Source organism: Typopeltis vanoorti, chromosome 16 (genome assembly GCF_054136105.1).
Source record: "Typopeltis vanoorti isolate ZY-2024b chromosome 16, IOZ_Tvanoo_1.0, whole genome shotgun sequence".
Lineage (NCBI taxonomy): Eukaryota > Metazoa > Arthropoda > Arachnida > Uropygi > Thelyphonidae > Typopeltis > Typopeltis vanoorti.
Genome location: NC_143564.1, coordinates 80,891,592 through 80,903,602, shown reverse-complemented (window position 1 = coordinate 80,903,602; position 12,011 = coordinate 80,891,592). Strand labels below are relative to the sequence as shown.

Sequence of the window (12,011 nt, the reverse complement as noted above, 5' to 3'; positions counted from 1 at the left end):
GGATAGATTGAGGGTGTGCGATTGCACAAGTTGGTTGATAGGAAAAAAAGAGGGGATATGATAGAAGCATTTAAGTTACTACAAGGGTTTTATAGAATTGATGCAGGGGAAATGTTTTAGTACTTGGCTAAGGGGAACCAGAACAAGGGATCATTCCTGGAAGTTGAATAAAAGTGTGGTTAATAAAAGTGTGAGGACTAGATTTTTTGCTTGGAGAGTTTTGAATGAGTGTAATGGGTTGCCAGAGTTAGTTGTAAGTACTCTGTCTGTTAATGGAAGGAAAAAGATAGGTATGATAGATTGTGTGGATAGATAGGGTCCCCTGAAATGAGTCTTCGGAGTCCACGGAGGTGCACGTATAATAACAAATCTTCCAAAACTGCTACTTTCATTCAGCTTTTATTTCATTAACCGTGGTTCTGAGGAATAGCTTTGTAATCTTTGGAAAACGTTTTATGAGCAATCTCCAGCTGTTTCAAAATGAATAATCACATTATTACTTTCCTCTTAATCTCAGCTCACATAGTGAATTGATCTGGTGTAGGTTTCGCAGCCTTTTGTTTGTGGGAGTTAGGGGGAACTCAGTTTATTATATAAAGTATTTAGCAGTATGTGGATATACAAACTTGATGAATATTCAATAAGGGAAATGAGTAAATATGAAATACTGAAACCAAAAACAGAAATGTTTAGAGACAAGCTGATGTCAAGAGCACACAAACTTTTAGATTATACAAAAATTTTTCGAATAGAGAAAGCAGTATTTAGGTCACCCCCCCCCTCCAGGTTGATATCATTACAAAAAGGATAAGAAAATTATTTGTCAGAGACAAATGTTAAAATGGTGGCAGATAATGTAGACAGAAGCGACAGTTCAAGTTAATCTGAAAGTTTGCACCAAAAAAACTACATGAAGAGCAACACAAACAGAGACGGTCACTGCACAAAGAGGAAAAACTACAAAATGATCCAGTTATTAAATCGATGAAGCAACCAAAAATGAATGAGTTTTTCGTTATCATGAAAACAAGTCAACAGAAATTGTCCAATTCTCTGTAGTCAAAACAATAATTTGACTGACCATAAGGGAAATCATTCAAATTGAATTTTCAACTTTCCAGTCTCTGAAAATTCACAAATCAACAATTTCATGTAGGAGTCTTCACATGCCTTCAAAAATATGACTGGAAATTAAGATGAATTCTGAAGCAAAATAACACATACAACCTGCTGTGAGAAATTTTTGGCTTCGAAAAAAGTTTCTGTGCTTGAGCACCTATGTTTCCTGAATCTCAATGTTTCCAACTTCATTTTCCAAAAGAGGCCACAGCAGAAGGAATCATTATAAATTAATTATTATTACATGCCACCTCCAGGGAGTCCAACGACTCATTGAAGGAGGGCACTGCTCTACAACTCCACCACTCATCAACAACTGACCACAACCACACCAACGCCATCTACAGCCGACCACCACCACTAGTATTTCCACAAACATCCATGCCCACGGTGGGATTTGAACCCCCAGCCTTTTGGCTGGAGAGCAGATACACTAACCACTCGGCCAGCCGGGTGGCCAGCTCTCTGTACTTATTCCATGTCTCTGTGCTTACCTGGCCAGATAAGCACAGAGACATGGGACATTTAAAAAGATATCAACCTCCTTTCAGAAACCAACTTCCAAAATTGTTACTAAGGCAGAAAGGGTACTGAATATTTCTTTGACATCACAGTTTAAATAGAATATTTTGTAGGAGCCCATTAATTCCATTTAATTATTTAAAATAAAAAAAAATAAAAAAATTATGAAGTCAATATCATAATACATTGCTAGAGTAAACGTTTATCGCTTAATACTTACTCCTCATCACGGTTCGAACAGAGTGAATTAAATTTACAAGTTGGCCTTTAATCCCTGGTTCTTCTCCAAATCCCCGATTAGTCTGATCTCTTCCCCATCCTACTGTAATAGAAGGACAACTCTGTTAGTATCTCTAATATATTTCAGTCATTATCATCAGGTATATTTCAGGGGTTAATAAAAAAAATATTCTGTTTTTGTTATTTAAGGATACCTGTACATGAAACTTGTTTAACACAAATAAACATACAAGAAAGAAAAATTAGTTTACAGGCAAATTGGCCAAGAGAACAAAATATGTTATTGTTGGTAGTGGTGTGGCAGGCAATAGATAGCATTATGCATTGTTGGTATAGTTCACCCACCGTTTGTAGGTCTCTGCTTGGAGTCTTGCCAAGAATAGTCTATTCATGCTGAAGGAGAGAAAGAAATGAAGAATGTACAAATCGGTCACCAACACGCAAAATCACGTGCTTTATAGGTAAAATTTTCCAACTGTTATACAAGCAACATAGTAACTACGATAATCATAAAAGAGAAGTTAATTTTCCCGACCTGTAATAATAAACAACTCATCCCACAATACGGACTGATTACCCTATTATCGGAATGGATTCTCCTTTTTTTGACCTGCACAGAAGTGTCGAAGGATCTCTAATCGGTGGGCGAACTATAGTAGTAACATCATTGTGTGTAGTTGGAGGATTAAGTAATAGGAAGACATTTTGATAAAATTATGGAGACTACTACCATGCCAAGAATAATATCCTGGCATTTTGATTTCACATTAAGGTCATCATCTAGAGCATATATATATATATATATATATATATTTATAAATAGACAAGCTACGTTACAATTCAAACAGCATGCCAACTGGCCTGACCTCTAGTGGAAAAAACCTTACATCAACTATATCCTATTTTAACATCTTTTAATACCTTAAATTATTGATTAGACCAGTGGTCGCCAAAGTGGTCAATATAACATTGTTAGGTGTCGATAGAAAAATATAAGACATAATTGTATGGGTAATATTTAATTCGGTTAACTTGGATTACCTCCATCCTGAATGAGAACACAATTAAAAGTGAATCGTGAGAACAGTGACATGAATAGGACTTGTAAGATGGAGCAAGGTCATGAAAATAGTTACGGAGGCCAATCAAGTAGGCCAAAATGACGTATTTACCAATAAATGGATGTTGGTGGTTCCCGCCCTGCCGGCACGTACATGGTTGAAGCTGGTTTCAGTCATGTTAATTCCATTTTAACAAAACAAAGAAATAAGCTAGATATAGAATTCCGTGGCGATTTAAGGCTGAAACTTACTAATTTTGAACTCAACATTTCTAATCTTGTCAAGAGTCACGAAGCACACTCTTCACATTGACAACGTTAGTAAATTGTATACTAAATTAATAAAAGTCTTATTTTCATTATTTAAATGAAGGGGATATTAAATCCCACATTATTTCAAAGCCGAATAAGAAACTCAAAGATCGGAATCAAAGAATTTCATGCCGAATCTGGGATTTAATATCCCCTTCATTTAAATAATGTTACATCGCCGAAGTGAAGCCCATTGGCTCTTTTATTTAAGTCTTATTTTCATATATATAAGGAAGATTGTATTATTGTTATTTTGTTATCTAAATTAAATTTTATATTTTACATATTATTTATCAATCCTATCAAATATGTAATGTTAAGAAGGATGTCAAAAACAAAAATGCATCCCTTTGACGTAAGCCAATATAATAATATATACTATATTATACATACAATAAACACTGTAACTATAAAATAAACAATCTAAAAACTCACAAAAGTGTCTTTTTTGCTTGTCCTATTATAATTATGTAATAGTAAAATAGAGGGGGGGGTCGATAAAAAGTCAAGAAACTCTTGAAGGAGTCGACGGTCAAAGAAGTTTGGCGACCCTTGGATTAGACCATTATTATTGTAAGTGTTTGTTATATTAAGGCATAGACCATTATTATTGAGGGTGGTTAATTAGAATTTAAGAAAACTAAAAAGATAAGGAATACAGGGAGATGTGTATAGTGGATTAGAGGGACCTCCTGCAACAAGTCCTTGGAGGTGTCATGTGATAATAATTTGCTAACCTGGTTCATCATGAGGATAGCACCTCTGCTCTCCAACAGTTTTTTTTAACAATTTGAATATTAACATGGATGTGAAAGCTTTCAGATGGCATATAAATTGTCTAAGACCACCATCTGCTTACTAGAGACCTCCTGTAGCTTGAATAAAAAATTGTGTGATCTAGACCAGTGCTTCCTAAACTTCTGGATGTCAGGGGTCCCCCTTTGCAAAAATTAAAATATTTCACGCCCCCCCCCCCCCTCGAAAAAAAATCGTAATAGAGAGATATATTATTATAATATTTATTGTATTTATATTCAATACAAAACATACACAGCGAATATTGCAAAAATCAAATGCAAATATTACATTTTACCTCTTATTTACCTCTTACCGTTTGGTTCTGAAGACGATGCGGGCTGTTCTGGTAAAATATGAAATACGGTCCTTTTTTTTTTAGTCTGTTTCTGCTTCTTCTGATTGTTCGCGGGATTTTTTTTAATTTTTTTTATCAGCCACTTATCCATCTCAGGGTTAAATTTTTTAACGTAGAATAGATCAAATAATACCACAGACTGATAACATGAAATTAGTGAATATTACCTGAATAAGGGAATCCCCAGACCAGGAATATTTTTCTCTTTTGTGACTTTTCTCCCTTTACGGTAATTAAGCCTAACGCGAAACAGACAGCAAAGGAAGGTTATTAAAATGTGCATATGATTGGTGTGGTATTAACAAAAGATCTCGCAACCGAAAGATAAAAGCATAGCTGACAATTGAGTTGAAATGCTGACTCTCTTCAACCGAATTCCATATGTGAAACTGCCATAACATTCATTATATATATATATTACTTAGTTTTAACACTTTTACGAATTTTAACACATTTGGTTGAATTTTATTGCTGCCTTGGAAATCGAACTCACACACATCTAATTAATAACAATACTTTTTAGTTAGATACTGTGTTTGCCCATGCAAATGTTTTTGCATGGGCAAACACAGTATCTAACTAAAAAGTAAGATATGAAACAAAACACATGTGGTTTTGTTTCAGTCTATACAGCATAGTTTCTGTATGAGGGGACATGTGATTCATTAATTAGTGTGTTTTTATCCTAGTTGTCTCTAATTGCACTATTTGTTGAGAAATATATTACACAGACTCCTCATACCTTATTCACTGGCATAATAAAAGTACTTGTTTTTATTGCCTCTGCAGTATAGTGGCTGTTAGGGAGGGCGTGTTGTTTACCACTGCAAGCGAGTTACTATCTCCCCACATGAACTTGTTTAAGTTTTTTTTCATGTGTGAAGTATATGCGAAACTTTTATTGGTAACAGAAAACTAGCTCGGATGACAGTGATAATATAAAATGAGTTTTGATAAGTCAATATCAATAGTCCCTGATTAAGAATGCCTGGTGAAAGGGACAGCAAGATTTGGAGCTTCCCTGGAGAGCATTCGAAGTAAATACAATTAACCACTGCTTTGAAATGAAACATATGAATAAGCAATATTTACTAATATTCATTAAGCGTCGAAATACGCAGGAAGCAAAGTTTGTGAACCAACACCAATGTGTGAATTTTTCCATTAAAATATAAAAAATAACAAAAAAGTAATAATAAATAATAAAAGTTAAATACATTTCTTTTAAAATAAAAAAAATCTACTTAGTCTTAAAACATTTTAACTTTGTTTTCATTATTTCATGGCCCCCCCTCAACAAAACCTACAGCCCCCAAGGGGGCCACGGCCCACAGTTTGGGAAGCGCTTATCTAGACTAAAGTTAGATTTAATCCTTAGTCCTTATAATGCTAAGTTAACACTTCTACAAGTGAGATTTCACCACACACAAAAACAAATACAGGGTTTCTACAAAAGAATCTGGTATTTTAAATGTGAATATTTTTCAACATACTTGCTATAGTATCTAACCTAACAATTTGCCTAACTTTTATGCACATTTCAGTAATTCCAATCAATAGGTGTTGAGATGGCAACAGGGCAACCAAACATTTACTTGACGGTATGCAAGATTTGAGTCAGCATTTCCTGCAATCAAGAATTTTGCCAATTATCAGGCTAATTCACCCAGTTATAAATTAAATGAAGTGGTATAATTTATTTAAAGGAACTATCAGGGTGGAGAAATAAAAGCATATAACTACTAATTAGTAATGAATGAAATATTCAGCTTAATCAGAAGAGAGATTCAGTATTTGGCAGGCCAAAGCATAAAACTTCTTGTTAAGATGTGTCACAACAAATGCAATGACTTGGGTAAAGCTTATTCCTTATAGGTGACAGAAAGGCTTTGCATTTTCTATAGGTAATATGCATGATAATATGCAGTCTTAAAATAACAAAGGAGTACAGCTGTGGATATGAATAATAATAATATTTGGAACTTACAATTTATGCGAAGATTCAAAATTTGCAAAATGTAAAATATGCAAATAGTACATCTTGGGATGGTACAGGCAAAAATGCACGAACATCTATGTTTAATCATGTAAAGCACAAACATGATGAATTTGTAAAATGGAATAGTGAAACTGTGATTATTATTATTTGACACCTCCAGGAAGTCCTAAGACTCATCGGGGGGGGGGGGGGGGGGGGGGGGGGGCACCTACTTTACAACTCTTCATCTCCACCACTCAACCTCATCCACTAACCGCCTCATCTACACCAACACCATCTACTGACCACCATCACCACTATTATTTTCACAGACAATCACAAACATCCATTCCCACGGCAGGATTTGAATCCACAGCCTTTTGGCTGGAGAGCGGATACCCTAACCATTCGGCCAACCAGGCTAGCAAATAAACCCAGACTGCAAGAAAAAGCAAAAAATCTGAAACTAAATGTTATTACAATCCAAAGAAAGGAATTAGACAAACTTGTAAAATCATTGCATAATGCCATACCTGAAATTAATGCAATGGATAACATGACATACTTAATAGTTTAAAATGAAGGATTTAAGAGGCTATAAGTAAACTTGCTACACAGTACAATCTGCTTGGTAGAAAACGTTTAACAATAAAAAAAAATGATTCTTAGTTATTACTATTAAAATAAGCTTGCATATGCTAAATACTTCTCATATATTAGATACAGATCAACCTGTATATGAACCAAAAAGTTTCATTAGCTTTCCAGGTAGCTTCATACAAATTTCAAACATAATCATGCAGTTCTGAACCATCAGAATTTTCCTGGAAAGTCAGATGGCAAAGAAAAGTTTATGTTGCAAATATAGGATATACACATTTCACACCTTCACATAATGGTTCAAGAAAATGGTGCAATTATCATTAAGGAATGCAATGATGCTGAAAATTTAAGTGTATTCTACATTTTATTCATTGCAGTTAGCAATAAGACTTAACGAAGAGATACTGATTTGAAATTTAATAGCAGCATGGAGAAAAATAATAGGACTTTTTAATCATTCTTCTCCTGCATGCTCAAAATTAAAAAGATATTCAAACTGAATTAAATTCAGCCACAAAAATGTAACTACTAGGTGAAACTACCTTCTATATTACAGTGAATACAAGAGCAAAAAAGAGGTAAATCTCTGCCAATGACAACTTAAATACATCAAGCGCAAATCAGTGGTCTTGAATGAAACCATTAATAAATTTATTGGGCAAATATTGCTTTAAGTTCAATACTCTCAGCTATTAAGGCTGAAAATTTATATCTAAAGGTGATACTTTTTTTTTTTTTTTTGGAGAGGGGGAGTAAGAATGGCGGAAAAAAATTTTCTCCATGAAGAAATGAACAGAAGATTTGATACTTATTCAAATATAACTATTTCTATATTAGATCCCAGATTTCAAGTAGCATTTTTCAAGTCATCCAAATTTATTACAAATAAAGCATTCAAATTAATAAGAAATCTGAATATGATTTTGGAAACATCAAGTGGTGAGAAATCAATAACGAGCCTTCATAGCTCAGTCAGTATAGACGAAGCCCTTTGGTTGGAAAGACCTGGCTCGATTCCCATTCAAGACGTGAGGAATCTTTATCTGTTTTCTTTTTTTGACTAAAGGTGAGTTAGCGAGTCGCATACAGAGTAGGGGGATTCTTTCAGCAAGAAACTTGGGTTTTTCGTCCCCCAGAACAGGCAAACCAGCCCCATGAACACACACACACACACAGATCTACAGTCATTAATACTTGCCCTTAGGGGGATGCAGAGAAGTGACAAGCCAGCTGCATTAATTCGTCATAAGCCCCTCATTAAGGGACTCAAATGATCCTAACGGGACAGATAAGGACATAATAAGATAGAAATCAATAACATTCCTTTATCAAAGAAAGTGAGACAGTCGGAAAATCAGATGAAAGAAAAAATAAGAATAAATTATGGCAAATGTTTTGACGATACTTGTTTTTCTACTGCTGTGTGGAGAGATTCCACTCAGATTTCTTAATTATTAATTAAATGATATTCCTCATTTACATCAATGCCTTCTCTTCTGACTTCAAATCCTATTCACAGTTTTACTAATGAGAGTACTTGCTAATCCTGTTCTTCATTTGAGAAATCCTCAAATGAAGAACATTTGAGGATTTCTTAAAGCTTAACGATAAAAAAAAAATAAAATAAAGAGTCTTAAAATCATTGATCTCTTTAAATGTTCTCATGTAGCGTGAAGAACTAGGTGAATTTCAATCCTATTAAAACACAGTCTTGTCTTATTACCTTCAAGAAAGTTACTACTTCATTCCTTTTTACAATTTTCTGATATCCTTTCAAGTTTATTTTCCTTTCTTAGACCAACTTGTAATGTTTCTCAGGATAAACTTAATGTCCATCAAGAGCATCCTCAGCCTCTAAAAAAAAAAAACCTTCACTCTTTTTTTTATTCTAAACACCAGTTCTCAGGCCTGTGTTGCTCAGGGGAGGTGACGCTTGCATCCTCTGTGCTAGGTTGCCCAAAGATAGACTTACGTTCAAGTATAGTTGCTGGTTAAAAAAAATTTTTCTAAATCTTTCTTCGACCAGTTTCCAAGTTGGTCGATATCTGGCACGGACAAGTTTTCTCCCATCCTATAAATTCAAGAAAAATTGACCACTGACCGTTATTTTTCAGATAGTAACATATCCTGTGAGGATTAGGTACCAAGAGATGGCAGCAGTTGTTTGCTTGTCTCTTCATTGGTTGTTGCTTATAATTAGTGAGTCTGGCCAGCTATCTCTAATTGGCTACCAGTGGAGACTGCACTGCCCACTCAGTCTAAAGGCTAGACAGGGTAAAAAGGCCTTGACTACTCCCTATATAAAGGAGTTAAATTTTTTTTTTTAATACCAGTTCTCTCCGGCCCAATTCTTTGCAGTTCATAAATCTCAAATCAAACCAACCTCACAACATCATTCTCACATTGTAGTGGTGCATCCACACCTCCCTAAGAATTGTTGATTATAATATATATACAGAAGACAGCAAACTACCTAACACATGACACCTCTCTAATAGACTCCCTCCAGTCACCTTACCCCATAGCCACTGTTATAGTTACTTTTGTGGACTGTCTTCAGCAGGAGTAGTTACTACCTTTCCTCTGCTTTGATCTAATCATGTAAGAACTAGAGAAGACACTGGTCATTGTCTGTGCACAGTCCAACTCCAATTTCATCATTTTCCTTCATTCCACCTACCTCCATTCTTTGGATATCGTTTTTCCCTAATGAGTACAATCCCAGCTTTTCGAGTAAGTTTATTTAGATTATTTCTTTCTCCTTAAATCACTTGCTCACACAGAGCACTGTTATGTTATAGGTATTATGACCTCTAACAATATGTTTGAAAATAACAGTACATATCTTACTGTTATGTTATGTAAGCAAAATCTGTCATTATCATGGAAGTGGAAATAGTGTCACCTCCATTTCAACATTTTACATCAGTGAAAGTGTATATGCTCTTAGCTCCATGAAATATGTAACGACGACACGCGAGGATCGAGAGTGTTAGATCTGATTATTTCATCGAAGGATGCAATTGTGAGTGGGGTGTTGCACTTCCCTCCAGTTGGTGAGAGTAATCATGAAGTGATCAAGTTAGTTGTGGCTAGCCATAAGACTTCTCTTAGGAAAGGATACATGATGAATTACAAGGCTAGTGATTATGAGAATCTTAGGAGACAGCTTGGAGCTACTGATATGAAACAAGGAGTTGAGTAGAAAAGAAATAAACGCTGCTTGGAAAATGACAAAAATACTTAACAATGTTTGAATGTATTCCGATGATCAAAAAGGATGAATACAATAAGAGGCAAATGAATGACCAAGAGGATTAAGCATGAAACCTAGAAGAAGGCATTCTGAAGGCAGCACAAGCTGAATGATGGTAATAAATCAGTTGCACAAAGAGTATAAAGAGCAGGCCAGAAGAACGGCTCAGTTGGTATAAAAGTGCAGTACAAGAAGAAATGATCAAATCAGGCCAGGCAAAACCCAACAGAGATTTTTCAATATGTAGCAAGAAAGAATGATTATGGAAATATGATGTTAATGGTTGAGGTATTCAGTGAGCAGTTAATCAAGGCATTTCATCCTAATGTGAAATCATAAGTGTAGAGGAAATGGGAGAAGCCTCACCAGTAAGCAAGCAAGAAATATTTATTATTACTTGACACCTCCAATGAGTCCAAAGACTCATCAAGGGAGGATACCAACTCTCCAGCTCTTAATCTTCCAACCACAGTGAACCACATCATCTACACCAACACCATCTGCCCACACTAGCATTTTCACAGACAATCACAAACATCCATGCCCACGGCGGGATTCAAACCTGCAGCCTTTTGGCTGGAGAGCGGAGTTGTTAACCACTCGATCAACCAGGCTGGCAAAATATGTGAGGAGTGAATTGTCAATAAGGCAATATGAGTCAATATCATACCACCATGTCTTAAGGGAATGCTCCAACGAGTTAACCTGGTGACACCAAAACCCCTGGTCTTATTTAATACCACAAATGCATCTCAATTTCGTTGTACATACCTTAACTTTTAACTATCCTTGACCCGTGGATAGTCAAGGATATCCACGACTATCCTTGCAGCAAAGTGTCGTAGTTGTCTTCATAACATACTTCTCATAATAGAAGTATGTTGTATAGAAGAATCGTACTTATGCAACTGACACAAAGGCTGATTTATTTCTATCCTGAAAACCGCTACTAACAGAATTTAAGAAACCCGGTTTGTCTCACTTTTGATGGGCATTAATAAATGTTCCATCAAAACTAATAAATGATCTCGACAACTAGAAAATTTGTTCACCATATTACTTTTCCACATACAGAAGCTAGTAATAACTTGGGGAATATGTATCGAAACTTCATATCGCATATATATCTAAGTCATTAAATTAAAAAGGTTGGGTGGGGGGAGACAAGAGATGACATTTAACAGAAATCAAGAATCGCATGTGGCTCGAGTAATTACCTAAGGTTTTAAACCTTCAATATAGTTATATACAGTTACCTTTGGCTAAAAACCTTTCTTCATGCAAAACTGCGATGGCATTAATACACAGTAACGTGGCTTCGAATAAGTTGTACAAAGTAACAGCCATATCAATAAAAACACAAATACGAAACTACGGAGAAAATGTACAACATGCAATTTTACATAGCAGCTATGAAAACTAAATGCCTTTCGAGAACTGATTAAGTTTCATTACACTAGTTGCTATTAAAACTACCAAGTGCTTGACATGTACACTTCATAAAACTCAATCAGTAACCAGAAAGAATAGGTAGCGCTTTAGATGACGGTAGGGATTATGAAAGTAACGAACTGAAAAGAGTTTAAAGTACTTCATTTGATTCAAAAGCTATTAAAAGAAAGAATAAAATCCATTATTGTTTTACAGCGAATGTAACTAAGAAAGGACAAATCACAGTATTCGGGAAATCCAAAACAGATGTTATTATTAGATATATCGGAATTCATGCCGAGTAGTTGTTTATGAGTGAATAAAAAGGGCTCACCCT

The 12,011-nt window shown here is 35.2% G+C and overlaps 1 protein-coding gene across 2 annotated transcripts in view; it reads right to left on the bottom strand.

The window, feature by feature from the left end:
* The window catches only part of LOC150098161 (immediate early response 3-interacting protein 1), a 39,791-nt gene extending 28,012 nt beyond the window's left edge, over positions 1–11,779 (bottom strand). The window contains exons 1-2 of one of the 2 annotated variants that reach the window (XM_090406413.1): positions 11,500–11,779; positions 1,862–1,960 (exon numbers count right to left, since the gene is read on the bottom strand). In XM_090406413.1, coding sequence (XP_090262539.1) covers positions 1,862–1,960; positions 11,500–11,590 — 190 coding nt within the window. In that variant the 5' untranslated portion in view covers positions 11,591–11,779. Of the gene's footprint in view, positions 1–1,861; positions 1,964–11,499 lie in introns of both variants that reach the window. The other variant, XM_090406411.1, reaches the window with a different exon arrangement.
* Between the last annotated feature and the right edge of the window lie 232 nt (positions 11,780–12,011).